The sequence below is a fragment of the Heliconius melpomene genome, chromosome 20 (assembly GCF_056956725.1).
Source record: "Heliconius melpomene rosina isolate 202511_hmr_F chromosome 20, ASM5695672v1, whole genome shotgun sequence".
NCBI lineage: Eukaryota > Metazoa > Arthropoda > Insecta > Lepidoptera > Nymphalidae > Heliconius > Heliconius melpomene.
In genome coordinates this window covers 14,116,246-14,133,673 of record NC_140408.1, presented here as the reverse complement: position 1 = coordinate 14,133,673, position 17,428 = coordinate 14,116,246, and the positions used below count along the sequence as shown (strand labels likewise).

General features: G+C 32.6%; 1 protein-coding gene across 1 annotated transcript in view; it reads right to left on the bottom strand.

Moving 5' to 3' along the window:
- ACC (acetyl-CoA carboxylase) overlaps positions 1 to 14,762 on the bottom strand; it is a 50,755-nt gene extending 35,993 nt beyond the window's left edge. Inside the window, exons 1-3 of the mRNA XM_085205121.1 lie at positions 14,582 to 14,762; positions 6,301 to 6,395; positions 5,373 to 5,545 (exon numbers count right to left, since the gene is read on the bottom strand). Of these exons, the coding sequence (XP_085061247.1) occupies positions 5,373 to 5,545; positions 6,301 to 6,395; positions 14,582 to 14,672 (359 nt within the window). The 5' untranslated portion in view covers positions 14,673 to 14,762. The remainder of the gene's footprint in view (positions 1 to 5,372; positions 5,546 to 6,300; positions 6,396 to 14,581) is intronic.
- Positions 14,763 to 17,428: the final 2,666 nt, after the last annotated feature.

The following is a 17,428-nucleotide window of genomic DNA, read 5'->3' as shown; positions in this document are numbered from 1 at the left end:
CGGACGTAACACGCTATATCTTTACTATATGATGTACTAACCAACCTAGAATGACGCGGAGATATAGCATTCAAAAACAATGAAGAACGACGAACGACGTTCGATTAGGACTCTAGGAAATGATAACTAGGCAAAGCGCAGCGTTGACTTCTGCCATCCAACGTATGCCTTCAGAATTAGGCAAAATTCTCATACTAGTTAAAAACTTAATTCGAATTAAATTGTTGCAAACAAAAACAATGCCCCAATATTCTAAGTAAAATAGGAAAATTATTATATACAACATTTATGTAGTAAATAATCACTCAAGATAAATAAAATACGATAACATATTTTATAAAGTATAATCTTGAATTTTGTGTCCTTGCATTAAGTATAAATTATACGAGTATGTATACAATACAAGAACTTTAACAATTACTTATGAAGTTTCAAATAGTAGCTACGTCGAATAGTAACTAATTTAAATAATTAATATCAGATTATGAAACCATGAAGGTTAAAAAACAGTTAATAGCCAATTTAAGTAAAATTGTGACATTTGCTTAATAAATTTAGTATGGGAGAATAACTTTATATCGTCATTTACAATGAAAACAATTGCGTATTTATTCATACGCATAGATAGTAACGTTATAACAAAAGCCAAAAGCCCATATTTTGTTTTTAAATATTTATTTCACGCTATCTTTTCATGCAATTAATTTAAAACCATGTTATGTGACTAACGACGTGGCGTAATTACTATTTTCTTAATTAATTCATGAATATACATGGGTTCAAATTCTCTTCCACCAAAAACTTATTTCGAATTTAACTTTATAATATAATAACGTTACAGTAACATTATTATTTGTCCTTATAAGTATATTGTGAATATGTAGTACATAAGGAAAAGTAGACGGTAAGAAAAACAAATTGTTTCCTTAACAAACAAGTGGGTAAATTATGTCTATTCCTCATAGTATTATTACGGATTTTCATTGTTTGCTTTAAAATGGACGATAGATCTCTCTATCCTACCATACAAAAAGATGAAAATAAGGAAATGAATAGAAATAAAATATATAATATTGGTATCATAGGTCAATTATATTGTTTGTTCCGTAATTCAAGCAAATGCTTGGCAGCAAAGTATCTGGCATTGTAACTCTAACGATTTAGACGAGCCCTCTTGCAAATGACACTTTTTGGCAGCTCTAGGCATAAATATTTACAGTACTATGTTATCTATTCTACGTCACCTGTTTACTAATGTCGTCAATCGTTTAAATGTTAGTTATCTTATTAGTATTTGTATTTAAAGCTAATATTTCCTTACAAATTATATTTGCTTTAAAAAATCTTGAAGCTATGTGTTATTGGGTAATGTGTGCAGATTACATTTACAATGACTACTGGCACAGTCGCTGGATAATTATTAATAGATAATTATTACTATTACAGGTTATTACTTACAGTACTATTACACTTTTAAGTGTCAAATGGTAATTTGTTAAAGCCTAACGTACTGAACGTAAATAAATTTATTGAAAGATTTAATACAGGGCTAATATTTATGATGATGCCACATCTTATTACCTTACAATGGATCTATCAGAAGGCTAAGTAGGACGTCCTTCATCACTTGTCGCCTATCTATCCCTATACGTATAGACTTCAAATAACATTGTATATAAAAATTTATTAAAGCTGAATGTTACTAGATTCTATGTGAAGAAAAATTTAAGACTATTAATATTTAATGAATCTTGTTTTTATACATCTTGCATGTACCTATATAAAAACAGTCATTACCGACTTCATCACGTTCACATCATGTGAACTATAGCAATTATTTTAATAAAATAATGTAATCAACCAATTACTATATTGTTAATTTTGTTTTTTTAATATTAATCGAAAAAGCCCGTCGCCACCGGTATGCGTTGTTGTCATTAAAGTCACTGTACTGTAGGATGACGGAATAGAATACTTCTAGATACAAATTCTACTTGAAAAAATATTTATATTTATAAGCCCTTAAATAATTTTTGCTATAGATGTGATGCGGCGTTGGGTTTTACTACTTAAAAGCGCGGTTACGTAAAAAGTAGTAGCGCTATGTCTTAGATTAGATTAGTAATTAGATTTTCCTAACTTGCCTAGCTAAACGCAAAAATTCTTTTTACAGCTTCACGCTGTATACTGCATAACGGGGTGGGTTAGGGTAGCCTAGTGTAAATATATTCCGCTTCTTACTTTTCTCCGAATAATGGAGGCATAACGTGTCGAGTGGTGCTTCCTTTTGCCTCGACACCAGAGCGAGCGCGAAGAATGAAAATATTTAATTACCTCGAGTGGGGGGGGGGGAGACATAGCCCACAATTAGTCCAGTTTACAGTCACATGCTTATTTTTTGAAAAAAATAAATTTAGCAAATTCCATTTAACAAGTAATCTCTAATAACTAAATGCATAATATCTACACAAAAAACATACTGAAAATAACAAATAATCCAAAGGTATGAAATTATTAAAACATTTGATTGAATTTTCCTTTCATGGCTAACATCTCTTATTTAATCCAACTAAACAGCCTTCGACAGTTGCGTCAAGGTCTTTAACCATAAGAATACTCGCTGACCTACTACGAGACGTACTTGCATGGAAATTGATTAAGTAAAAAATTAAATTTCTCATTTTGGTTCCGTTACAGTTAACACATACATAATATAGTAACTTATTAGTGGGACGTAGTGATATATCACTTTGTTAAATGCGTCTACGTTAAATAACAAAGTAATGTTAATAACTATATTATTGTATCGATTCTGATTCTAAATATGCTTTAATTTTATGATTTCAATTTATTTGAAAAATATAATTTTATTAAGTTTTTAACACATTTAAACTCTTGCAAAGTAAAGTCGCTTAAGTACACACATTTTAATACGTACGTGTTAATGAGAATTATTTATAGCTATCGAGAATATTTTTAACTCGCGTAGATATGTAGATGTAAATGCTATATTCGTCTTGATAATTTAAGAATCTTATTTTGTAATTTAATTATATTTAAATAACTCCGATAGGACTAGTGAAACTAGAGCTATATCACTTAGTACATATACATTTCACAATTCTTACACGTACTAAGCCAAGACAAGCTAAACCAACATTTCTCTTAAAAAAATATTAAAAACAACTGTCGGCAATGAAACGTATTCGAAATATACTAGTGGTTTTTTATTAAGAAGTCACACAGGGTTCCTTTCGAAAGCTGTTAAAGAATGTATGTTAGTTAACTGATAAGCAGTTTTATATAATTACAGGTTTTTGTTAAGTAACTTAAATGAACATTAAATCGAATACTAAAACGCACAAACCCTATAAAAGAAAATAAATATTCGTACAAAGAAAAATATTTAGATAACATTTGATTAACGGTTTGGTCCCTAACATTTTAGACAAAATCCTCTTCAGTATAAATGATTCTACTAACATTCATATACTTGTAAGATTCAAATAAATAATAAAATACTTACACTTTTAAAAACAAATGCTATAATAAGTTCACTCATACGAGTACATAATTTACCAAAACATATGATTATAATGAAATAAGAAAAAAAAAATTTTAAATACAATATTCTTAAAAAGGCTAAACAAGATTTATTACAATGATAACAATAGTTATCGATGAATCACCCGAACATCACTTTTTCTTACAATTCCGGAAGCGTAAAAAAAATATTAATGAAGAGAAAAAGTAACAACAGCACTCAAAAGCTTTTTAATTTAAATTCCTACCACCCAATGTTTTATATTATATTTTAGATATATAAAATATTTTACGTACTTAAGCTGTATTACTTTCAACCGTCGTGCGTCTAAAGCGGACGCTAGATACGAACTGTCGGGTGTCGTTATTTTGACAGTTTTCCCGCCATTTCTGACATCACCTGATCGTGAACATGAATATTTGTGAGTAACATACATTTTTTGTTTTGTTTTGTTAAACAAGTTACTTAAATTATAATTTTTAAATACCCTTCATTACACCTTATTTATGGAAAGAAATATGCGCGTCTTATTTGTAATCTTATCAATGATCAATCGTAAATTGTAGAGGTAAAGGTACCTACGGTAAAACTAAAAATATCTTTTCATCTTCACGCTATATCACGTACACTCATTCTTCATCCGCACTGCGAGATTGGAACTCATTGCCGGCATCTGTATTTCCTAAGACATACAATATGAGAGTCTTCAAAACCAGAGTGAATAGGTATCTGCCAAGCAAGCGTGCACCACCGTAGATCGCATCAACGCTCACCAGACTTGATGCGGTCAAACGCAAGCCTTTTCAATATATATAAAAAAAAACACTGCAGAGAAGACAAACGGAACCTTGTGTTAAGACACTCCGTTCCCCATTATCCACAGAATTCTGGAAGCATTACATGTTGAGTGATGGAGCTCAACGCCGCGCTTTGCCTCGATACCAGAACGTATTGTACATTAAAATGTTAAATATTTTATTTAATACTAGCGGCCCGCTCGCGGTTTCACCCGCGTGAACTATGTTATTATTAATTTTTGTCTCCATGGCTACGTCCTAGTGACGTCTATGCAAAATTTGAGACTCCTAGCATTTGTAGTAACAAAGTTTCATACAAACTTTCGAAACCAAAAACAACCCCTTAGAAGTGGAATACTGCAAATTCCCGTCTTAGCGAGCACCTACGTCCTATAAATAACTCCTATGCAAAATTTAAGATTCCTAGCACTTGTAGTTTCTGAGATTTCGTGATGAGTGAGTGACCTTTCGATTTTATATATATAGATGATCATGGCAAGTCCAGGGTTTCCTCTCCCAAATTCGTTCTCTATCTTAAGACCAGCCCGATGCGATGGTACGATATTATTAATTACTAAATCGGCACCTTATTTACGTATAATCATCAAGTTTGTCATAAGTAGTGATATCACTGAGCTTCCTCAATTTTTTATCAGAATCAGTTACAGACTTCATAATTAAGTGAAAAAATACACATGTAAATGAAACAAAGATATCTCGGTAATAACTGACTGTATAATGTATTATAATAAAAACACCGATGCAAAATATAAAGTTACATACATACATACACCATACTTTTTTTTATAAAAACGTGTTAAAGAGTGTTTTTTTTTTCACCTCCTACATTTAGCTTTTAAACTTTAGAGTTCCTAATGTCAAAATGCTGGTTCTCCGTTTTCCCCATTCTTGAGATATTTGGTGTTGACGTAAGTCATTACCGTGCTTTGTCTTATCTGACTGGTAAAATAAAAGTATATTATTATTTTTAAACCGCCCTAAAACAGAATATTCAAAAAAACGGCACTTACCTAAGCTTACTTCTCTTCTCAGCCAAAGCTAGCTGCTGGGCTAAAGTCAATTTTGGTCGTATATTAGGTGGGGGAGCGTTGGGAAAGGAGTCACCTCCTTCGTGGGCTGGACCTTCATCCTCTTGTGGTACATCTGAGCCTTCGTCCCCTAAGATGAAATGAGGTTCTTCTTTCTGTAATAGAAAATAGGGAATTTCGCATTACAAGAAAAGAGATGGTGTACATTATATGCAGTGGGGTAAGCGGTTTAAGTTTAATATGTATTTGGGGTTAGTTATTTACTTAAAAAATTTTTTTTAGCTATTTCCCGCATATAGAAATGTAGGCAGAGGGAATCTAGACACATCTAGACACTTCGATGTCACTAACATATTTCCTTTTCCCACTTTGCTCACAATTTTGTAGACATTGCATATCGTGTGGCGAAATTAATCGTCGCGTTTTTTCTCGTTAGAAAAAAATAAATATTTCATTTTTTTAAGTGGGAATTGTACCTACAACCTTGCGTTTACAGCCCTGGGCGTCGACTGGCTTCAACTACTATTATCACCTTTACGCTGTATCCTGCAAATCCTCCATGTGAGCAGGCAGAGAGAACCTAGTGTTAACAATCCGTTTCCACCGAATATCTAATGTCTGTCTAATCTAGTGGCGAAATTCAACGCCGGGCATTTTTTTCCTATGGTGCTAGAGCCAAAAATTAAAATATTAACAAATAAAAATTACTTCCCCTGAGTGGGAAGCGAACTCAACCGTCGCGTTACAGTCACACCCCTGTGCTCCTGCGCCATGTCGGCCTCAACTATGTACTACTATATCTACAGTACTTTTTGTTCTCAAATATTTTTGAATAACTCCATTAAAACAAGACTTATCCTGCTCTACATTAAAGGTATTTGATGATTATTATTTCAATAAAACTACGTACATTTCCCTCGCGCTGGACCTCCTCTGAATCTATCTTCTCGAAGTTGTCGCTCTCGCTGGAAGAGCAACGCACCTGCTCGGCCTGTTCCATTTTACCTGGAACAGAAATAATTTCATTACATATTTTCTTATATCCAAAAAAAACTAACTTGTTAGGCAAGGTTAATTTAGTGACAAGACACTACTATTTCCACTAATTCTAGGACTTTGTATAATCACATCGGATAAGAAAATACTTTATTAAGAACTATACAGCTAGTCTAGCTTAAGCGTAGAAGAAGCGAAAGAAACGATCGCGACTGGAAGGAGTCACTTAAAATTTAAATTTTCGAAGCATAGTTTAGTTCGTACGACCAAAAACATAATTACAATACTTTATAATAAAAACAAAAAAAAATAAAAGATTTTATGGCAGAATTTACAGATTCATAACTCTTATATTATTATAATATATAATATTTACCATTTTATATTTAATAAAATTATAAAAAATATCGCCTGTGAAAATGTTAATAGCAATTCACCCCAAACTATTATTCACTTTTTAACAAAGGCATACTTATAAATATGTTTATATTTAAGTTAATAAAATTTTGTGGTGAAGCGGGAAAAGAAGGGTTAATGAAAAGGGCAACATTGAGTTCTGCCACTCAGGACGTAATGGTTCAGAAATTAAATATTCCATCCATTCCCCGAGAGGGAATCAAATCCACAACCATCGCCTTTACAGGGGCACGCGTGTCCCAGCATCACGAAGGCCTCTATTCTATATTTCATGCCTATTAATAAATATACTTCATTTCATTCAAATATTCTTATACTATAGAGGATCTTTAAGTGTCATGCCATTATGATCCGACCACTTCGGCATTTTCCTACAGGAATGCTTTAATGAAAATCGATAGCGTTCCTGGTGTTATTGAAAATATTTCTGATAGGAATAAAATCCAAAATAAGTACGTACTTATATTTTATTAAATGACTTTGTCCGTTTGTTAACTTTTTTATTCTATTAGCTACATGCAATTACCATTTAAGTATGTAAACGAAAACAGAGTATCTTCCTCTTCTTTAAAATAAATGAGGTTAATAAAACGGGGTATGCCACACATAGCAGGGTAGGCAAAGGGGAACCGGGAACCTAAATTTAAAACACTCCGATTTCATTATAGACATTTTCGGTCCCCTATTTTCCGCTGAATTGCGGTGGATTTGCGTGTTGAGTGGTGAAATTCAATGGAGATCAAGGAAATAAAAATTAAATATTTCATTTCCTCGAATGGGTATCGAACTGACAACCTGCCGATTTACCCAGGACTGTCCTCTAAGCTAGTAAGTATAGGTAGATATACCTAGGTCACCATAAGTCTAATTTTTAAATTGTCTAAAGCAATATTTTAATGGACGTATTAATAATGTTACAATTAAAAATTGTAATAATGTTACAGAAAAGGTACAAACCGCAAGTGTGTGATATAAGAAAAAATAAACAAAAGAAAACTTAAATGCGCAATAACGACAACCATTAGGTTTGTAATTTGACACAAATTGCTATTAATGTAGGTACTTATAGATAGATAGAGTGGGTACATCTTTATACTAAGAAATAAGATGGAGGTTTTGAATTTACTGGTAATATAAAATAAGCAATAAGTACTTATTAAGTTACACTGCGTGACAAAATGCGGCGTTGAGTTCCGCAACTGAACATTCAACATTTGTGGAAAGCGGTAAACACTAGACAACCTCCGTATGCTATGTACCTACAAATATGCTAAAATATTTTTTTTTGCATCAATTACTATATTGTCTAGTCTTATGTCCAATCCTAACTGCATCATCATTACAAGAGTTGACGAAACGCTGGTATTCCTTCGCCTATCTTCGCTATAGCTTCGCATTGTTTCCGATTTTTGGACAACCACACAGTCTTGCAGACATAGGAAATAATTGGATAAATCGGGAGTGCACTACTGCAATCACAGGTCGCCGAGACTCTTGCCGAGTGGCGAGTCGCGAGTGGAGAGTGGGGATCGTGTATTAAAATAGTTAAATTCTACTCAATTGCAGCTTCGCACTGTATCCAACTTGTAGCAAGGGTAGGCAGGGGGAGACTAGTGTTAATACACTCCCCTATTTTCCGCTGAGGTAATACTGAGTGGTGGAACTTCACGCAGCGCTATTTCTTGACACCAGAGCGGAGATATGAAAATATTAAATATTTAATTTCCTCGAGTGGGTATCGAACCCACTACCGTATTTACAGTCGCACGTTTATGCCTCTGCGCCACAAGTCCCAGGACTGGCCTTATGTGTATATCTATGTTTTTTTTCTGAGTTAGTAAACAAAGTAGCCGGACAAAAACTGTACGTTTCCGTATATAATTAAAACAAAAAAAACTACAGTTGGTACTTGTCTCAGAAAATAAACTGGTAAGATATTCATATACCTAAAAGAAATATATAATACATAATTATATCAAAAGGAAGACATATTTTCATCGTTTGGTTAAACAAAACGCCTCCTTTCTCTTATAATATATTGAAATAAAATAACAAAAGTTATTGATATTTGTATTTTTTATTTGCTTTTTCCGCAGTCATAATCTCAAATAGCACGTCCTTAAAATGTCTTACTTTTAGATCAGATTATAAAAAGAAAAACAATGAGATAACATCAAGGCAATATCTACTTGTGTCGCAAAACATTTGACGATAGGATGAAAATAGTTTTCATTTCATACACAAAAATATTTACTTGGCACGATTTCACTCATTTTAAAAGAGCATTTTACGAATGTTATTCAACATAACACGTGAACTTTTTAATGCCTTTAGTTGATTTCGATTGTACACGATGGTTGAGGGTTCAAATCTTAAGCACGAGTCGCAATTGTCAACCGAGGGTTCCGTACTTTCAATTTGTGTGCTTGAATTAATTTTAGCTTTATACATAATTTTTTTTCAAAAAATCGTATCTCAGAAGGTACGAAAAAGAAATTCCAAGTCAATAAAAAAAGAAATTCATAGTCATCACATAATAGACTTAGATTTGGCTTGGTTATACTTAGAGATTTCATTACTTTTTATAAAGAAACAAACAGCTTCATCAAATCTTGGCTGGTGTTTTACAGGATATTTATTGTGAGATTCACATAGCAGGGTGGACAGAGAAAACCTGGAATCCGTGTATGGAAGAGTGAAGACACTTCCTACCGTTCCCTACTTTCTGCAGAACTCTTGAGGCATAGGTAATGTGTTGAGTAGCGGCTCACAACCACGCCATGTTAACAGTCGCACGCTTGCTGGCTGCCCCTTCGCCACAACGGAAATAACTATAGGTAAGTCCGTCGACTTATACTTATTTCCATTATATTGATCAAAAATTAGTTCATCGTAATTCGGGAATAAAGTCACCGTGAGAAAACAAAACCAAGTCCTGATACACTTTACAAGTAGACTAACGTGATTACTTACCAGTTTTAAGTAAAAAAAAACTATTATAAATGCGTAGGATATATTAGAAAACCCGTTTATTTACGTATCGATCATTAAAATGGATTTCAATGACGTAGTTAACATTAGATTACAATATTATTTTACTAACTAATTTTGGAAGTAAAATATTATTAAAATAAAATATTGATCAAATGTGATGATGTGGTGATGAGGTGAGAGACCAACGTGAATTGTAAGTTATTTTGTAGCTTCACGTCTAAAAGTCTACCATGCTGTTCCCGCATATAGCATAGTAGACAGAGGGAATCTAGAAAGACATTGGGTAGTGCGTGTGGAACAGATGACATGTTCCCCACGCACTAGGTACTCAATTTTCGAGACGTGTTTCGCGTTTCGCGTGTCTAATGATGGAACTCGATTCCATTCTAACTTCTCTTAGCGTTCACTTTTCCATCACAAGGCTTTTTGGTTTTGGTCACAGCCGTTCTAAATTGGCTAAATGTAAGGTGTGAACTCACTAATCTTACTTTCACTTTCACGTAAAAATATGTAATACCATATTACACGGTTGCAGTATTACTACCGAGTGCAGATTATATCGTCAGCCTAGTAACTTCAAAACGTGAAATTATAAACCGAAAAAGTAATACCATTAATAATTCGGGACGATCTTATACAAAAAAGAAGGAAAATTTTAGATACGAATGTACCTACATACCTCTGATTCTGGCTCTTCTAAATGGAGAAAGACATTGATAAATAGCTAATTAATGGTTATCTTATCTTATGTACAGTTGAAGTGTCGCACGGGGTGAAGGTGACTGAGGACACGCGGAGGAAGTGAAATAGAGGGCATTTGTCCACGCCATTCTATAGTGGAGCTATATTTACATGTATTTATAATTCTCATATTATACGAGTTAAATAGAAAAGCCAAATTAACCCAGTAACAGCGTACCCAGTATAGATATGGTAAATGTAGTGTAAATGGTAGTGGGTAGAATCCTCGGTGGGCCTGCGCCTCGTCGTCGTCGATACAAGGAAATCCAATATTTAATATTTTCGTTCCTTCGCTCTGGTAACGATGCAAAGTGTCGTATTTAGTCCGTCCGTGAGTGAGGTGAAACGGCAGAATTGAAGTGCAAAAGATTCTGCGAACTCCTACATGTATAAGGATCCCAGAAAATAAAATCCTAGGAAGAAAATCTCTGTAAGGACCGACAGTACGAATATTGACTCATATGGCAGAAGAATCGTCAGCGTCGTCAAATACGTTCTATGAAATCTTACACTAAATGCTCCAAGTGTAAAGTTTTTCTATGCTACAATGGAAAAAAAAATGTTTGTTTAAATTATACAATTTTTTTTATTGTTTATAATATTCCATAATTTTGTTGTTATTCTTTGTTTTGCTGCATACAATACCATTTATGTATTTAATGGTAATTTTCTCAGTGCATACGAGCCCATACATGGTTCCGTAAAAAAATATACAACTTTTTCATAATTTTTCTTCTAATATAATTTATGTTTTATTGATAATTAAATGAAGCTGTTTCCACCGTGAGACAATATTTTTTCAATGCTTTATTAATTCATGTAGTAAAGTGTTAACATGATGTAATAATAATTGTCTTCTATATAAATGTAATAAATAATTACAAACTATCCAATACAAAAATAATTATTCCATTCTCGAACCATTACTTCCTGAGATTAGCGCGTTCAACCAAACAAACTGTTTAGTTTTATAATATCTATATCTATATATATAAAATCGAAAGGTCACTCACTCATCACGAAATCTCAGAAACTACAAGTGCTAGGAATCTCAAATTTTGTATAGGAGTTACTTATAGGTGCTCGCTAAGACGGGAATTTGCAATATTCGACTTCTAAGGGGTTGTTTTTGGGGTTGAAAGTTTGTATGAAACTTCGTTACTACAAATGCTAGGAGTGTCAAATTTTGCATAGACGTCACTAGGACGTAGTCATGGAGACAGAAATTAATAATAACATAGTTCACGCGGGTGAAACCGCGAGCGGGCCGCTAGCTAAGTATACATACTATTCGTGAAAATTTAAAATTTATAATAGTTTTTCATATGCAAGAAAGACGGTTACATTTTCTTTGTTTATAAGCATTATCGTTATCTGGTTAAAAAATGTCGTCATACTGATTATCTAATCTGCAAATAACTTCTTATAGTTAAATTTCAAGGCTTAGCAAGTTAACATATGGGCCAGTTTTTTTTCATTATTTTCAACCGATTGATTTGAAATTTCAAGCAATACCGTTATTGTTACAATAGTCACGTAAAATTTTTTAATTAATATTTATATATACCTAGTATATAATTTATATTTATATAATACTAGTGGACCCGAGCGTGGCTACGCCCGCTTGAACTATACGAATAGTTATTAAATATATTTATGAAATTATTTACAGTTTTCAATAGAGAGATGCGTTAAACAAGCTCACTTTGGGTGACGTTTTCTAACAACAAACTTTGCAAATTGTTGCTTAGCAACGGCGGTTATTATAAACATGGCGGAATAATTTGCATGTCAAATTAATAAGTATTTTAATATATTGATATATATCGAAAATAGTAATATTTTCAAATATGAGAAAATATGAGAAAAAAAGTATCCTATGTTCATCCCGAGACCCGCAAGTATCTTTATATGTGTATTTTATCACAATAGAATTAGCGGTAGCGGACAGACAGACAGACAGACAGACAGAGTTACTTTCGAATTTATAATATAAGTATGGATAATTAATATTTTTATTATAATTAATATTTTATAAATTAATATTTTATAATAAAATATAAATAATTATTACAAAATTCCTGTATTTTTCTAATCTTCAATGTGCTGATAACACTTTTAAATAGGTATTATAAAATAAATTTTGTACTTCCTTTTTCTATTTTAATATTTCGCACTTACCATAAGGTCATACGAGTATTGTGTAAAACCGCATTACGTGTGAATATTTTATAAAACGAATTAGTTAAACATTAATGTTGTTTTACGGTAATCAATAATTTGCATAGTATATATTAGTATATTTAGTATCAGTATCTATACTAATATAATAAAGCGGAAGAGTTTGTTTGTTTGTTTGTTTGAACGCTAAGATCTCTGGATCTACTGGTCCGATTGACTATGTTTTTGTTTTATATGAAAGCTGCATTCTTCAGAAGTGCTATAGGCTATATAACATTACATAACACATATATACTAATATATAAAATACTTTCTAATTTGACATGCAATTTATTCTGCCATCTTAATAACAACCGTCGCGTCGCTACGCGACCGTTACCGCAACGTTTTGACATTCATCCTTATGAAAATAAATATAATAGTCGCTTTTAGCATTTTATCTAATTATATTTTACTGTATAACATTCTAATAAATAATTAAGGAGATGTCACTGATTCGCTTCTTAGCCTTCGGGCGGCATAGTATGAGTATGACCGACGCGAAAATATTCTTATAGTTCAAGCAGGTGTAGCCGCGTCCGGGTCCACTAGTGTTATATACATCTAACTAGCGGACTTGGGCGGCTTCGCCCGCTTGAACTATACGAATATTTATTAAATATATTTATGGAATTATTTTCACTTTATGGGGTGAATTCTAATAATCATGAAACACGTGTTGTCTATGCTGTTATTTTAGAAATTATTGAAAAAAAGCAACTTCACGGTTTCCCTTACATATCGAGGTAGACAAATTAAGGATAAGGACCTAGTGTTAAAACGCTCCATTTTTCTCTTTCCGCTTAATTGTTAAGACAGCGTGTGTAGCAGGCTGCAAGTGACAGAAATAAAAGCCGCGTTTTGTCCACAACAGCGAGAAATAAAAATAATTGTAATATAATAATTACCGCAAGTGGGAATTGAACCCACAACGTTACGTTCATAGTCTGACGCTGTCCCATATTAAAAAATATATATTTTTAATTCATTTAAATCCTTAAAAAAAAAAAGTAATACATTTTCTTTGTATTTTTGCAATATATTTTGTTGCGTCTGAAATCTGAATGTTATCTGTTCTTTTATCTTAAATCGGCTAAAAAACCTTGTGATAATACATTTCGTTCTTCATCTTTTAGTTTAGAAGACTTTAGTTAGTTAGGGTTACATTTTATTTTCTGTATTAGTGGTACATCGTCTACGCGATAATTGTGGGTTCTAATGTTCTATTTGTCTCCCAATTGGGAGAATGAACTACATATTTCTATTTCCCCGTTCTGAAAGTGCGGCGTTTAGTTCTGCCACTCAACACGCAGTGTCTCCAAAATTAGACGATTTGTGTGGAACGGAGTGCATTAACAGTAGGTTCCCTCTGCCTTCCTTGGTATAAGCGGGATACAGCGTAAAGCATAAATGATATCTACTTAAGCTTCGAGATTCTAGTTATACGTTGCTATGGTAACTTTCTAAAGTTCATATTAATTCTTAATTTTATTGAATTAGAATTTCAATTTTTGTTAATATGTTTAATATACAAAACTAATATAATTATATTCTTTACGTTTCACTACAATTTAATTTATGTATTATTGAATGCTAATGTCACCATTGTCGTCAAAAAGTTCAATAATGTCACAGATCGATCGAATTTTGTTTAATTATTAATTGCATATTTAATTAATAAAGCCTTCTGATATTATTAATTAAACATTTTAATTATTGTTTGTTTTCTATACATAATTTTTTTAATGTATACATTTTTACATGCACAATAACTGTAATATGTAGATAAAAATGAAATAAAATATAGAAAAAAAAATACTCACTCCCTAAAAGGTTAATATCCTCGTCTTTTAAATATAACTTTAAATAATAAAACAAAATGGTAAATCCAATAAATAAAGCAATTGTTAGCATTTAATATCAACTATAACACAACACAACACTCACAGCCATTTAAAATGTTTTTTTTTAAAACGTCTTCCCGCCATCTATAAAAGTGGCGAATGTCACAAATAATTCAGTCCAATACGTTACTAACAAAATAAAATTTAATCAACGCTAGAATAATGATATTAAACGGACAATTTTAGTATATATCACCTTTTTAACTTTATAAAGGAATTGCGCACCGATTTTATTCGTAACCATTATAACACGCGGCGTTGTAGCTCATTCACGCGCGTGTGACAGACGAAAATGCGATATAAAAATAAGCGACGTACCGTTTAAATGTATATTGGCGTCTAAACATATTATAGCGTTCGCCGCTTTAAAAAGCGCTTTTTTGCTTCATTTTTTAAAATATTATCGTACGATCCCAATGAACTCTAGTACAATTATGTATACGTAACCTTTATAACATTTTAAACATGTTGTATACAGCGGATTTTAATATAAAAAATACATAAAATATAAATAATTACATTCCCTTATAGCTTTAGTAATTAATTTGTGGAAAAATATTTATTATTTTTAATTACGCCCACGTGGTAGGATTGTGTTATGACTTATATAGGTGTAAAAATTAATTATCTTACAAAAATGGATAAATGTTTGAATTTCTGAAAATATTCGCGTATATTGTATACAAAACTTTAAAAATACATCAGGAATTTACGTTCTACGAAATATGATCAATCAGAGTACAAGACGTACAACGTACAGACAAACGTAAATAAAAAAATGCTTTAAATAAAACGTTTTCATAATGATAAGTATAACTAGTTTAATATATACAGATTTAGAAGTTAATTTGGGCACAAAAGCAAAAAGACCTATTATTGATTATAAAATATATTATCAACCATATTCCTTTCATATTAGCATTCATTTTTATATTTAAAAAGATAATATCTATATCTAAGTAATATTTCAAAGAACTTTTGTGGTTAAGGATGATTTACAATACAAAAGATTACCCTAAGAATGGCAACTCATAAAGTCAATGTAAATAAATTGACAATTATATTCACGATGTTTGTTAGCCAAGTAAAGTAAGAAGTATCCAAGCCAAATGCGAGTCGGACTCGTGCATGAAGGGTTCTGTACAATATTTCTTTATTGAAAAAGACAAGTCAATCGAGCTTACGGGTCATCTGATAGTATGTGATCGCCGGCGTGACACGGGGTCGAGTCACGCAGAGGAGCTAGAGGTGCGTGCGCCGGCCTGTGAGGTGGAGATAAACACGCTTTTTGAAAGTACCCAAATCGTATTGACCTGGCTCGTGGAAGAAACCACACAGTAGTGGAGTGCCGCGTAACGAAATGGTGTGGATAGTAATTAAGTTTGTGACGTACTATGCTGTTAGACAATTGGGCGGCAGGTAACAGGTCAAACAGTTCCCCCTAATACTCCCCATGATAAATGCGATAGAGAACGCATAGCGAGGAGACACCTCTACGCAAAGCCAAAGGGTCAAACCTTTTAAAGATCATTGAGTTCCCAATGATCCGGACGGCTCTAAATTGTATGTGATCAAATGGGTCAAGCTGATATTGGGGTCCATTAGCCCAGAGATGAGAACAGTAGAGTACTGTTCTCATATGGGGCCGAACCTGGGCCCTATACAGGGCTAATCGGTGTTTTGGCGTGAAGTATTGTCCAGCTCTGCTGATGACCCCTAGTTTCTTTGAGGCCAACTTGGTCTTGCTTTCCAGATGATCGCTATACTGGCAATCACTCGAAACGCTAAGGCCCAAGGTGCTGACATTGGGCGCGGCTACAAGGGGAGTGTTTTGTAAGATCGACGATCAATAGGGTTTTTTAGAGGTAACGTGCAAACTTGTGTCTTCTTGGGATTGAATTGAATCAAGTACCTTTCACCCCATGAAACATTCCCGAGCGATGCCTCAACTGAAGACACAAGTTTATTTAGGCACTGGTCGACGTTTTTCCGAAAAAGCCTTGTGCGGCTGAAGTAAACAGCATCCACTGAGCTATCATCTGCATAGCAGAGGTGACAGGTGAACGTGACAGGTTATGGACGATTCGCATTAGATATAATATATGCATACTAGTAGATATATTTTATTAATAAATGACAAATAACTCTTATAGAATTTGCAAAGGTTTTGCTAATACTGAGAGCTTTTGATTGTTAAATTAACTAAAATCACAATGCTACTTATTAGTAATTATATCAAACATCATGTGTGTTTGTTATTTTTGTCTACTTCTACTTCAATTAAAATAACCAATACAGCGGTAGTAACTTTGTCAAGACTTAGTTTATTTTCAAGTTTCTGTTTCATTATGAAGTAATTATTATGGAGTAAACTAGATCTAAGCCTCAGGCGTTATAATTATTGTCTATTAGAAGCAAATTGCATGTAGTTCACCTTGAGCCCTATATTATAATTTAATATTTCATTTCTTAATTCTTTTTATAATTTTATAAGCATTTATAATAATATTTTTCATAATAAAATACGAAATAGAATCACTAATTCAACAAATCAAAATTGGAATGGATTGCATTTTAATAATTTTCCGTGAAAATTAATAATCATAAAATTTGTTGCTCAGTCTTAATATAAATTAAAATAATTTTGATGTTTTTTTATTTTCACCATGTATTTGAAATAATTATTTAAAATATTTTATGTTGAATAAATATTTAAAATTCATTGCCACATTAAAATAACGTTCGACTGTCAAGCTGTCAACATTG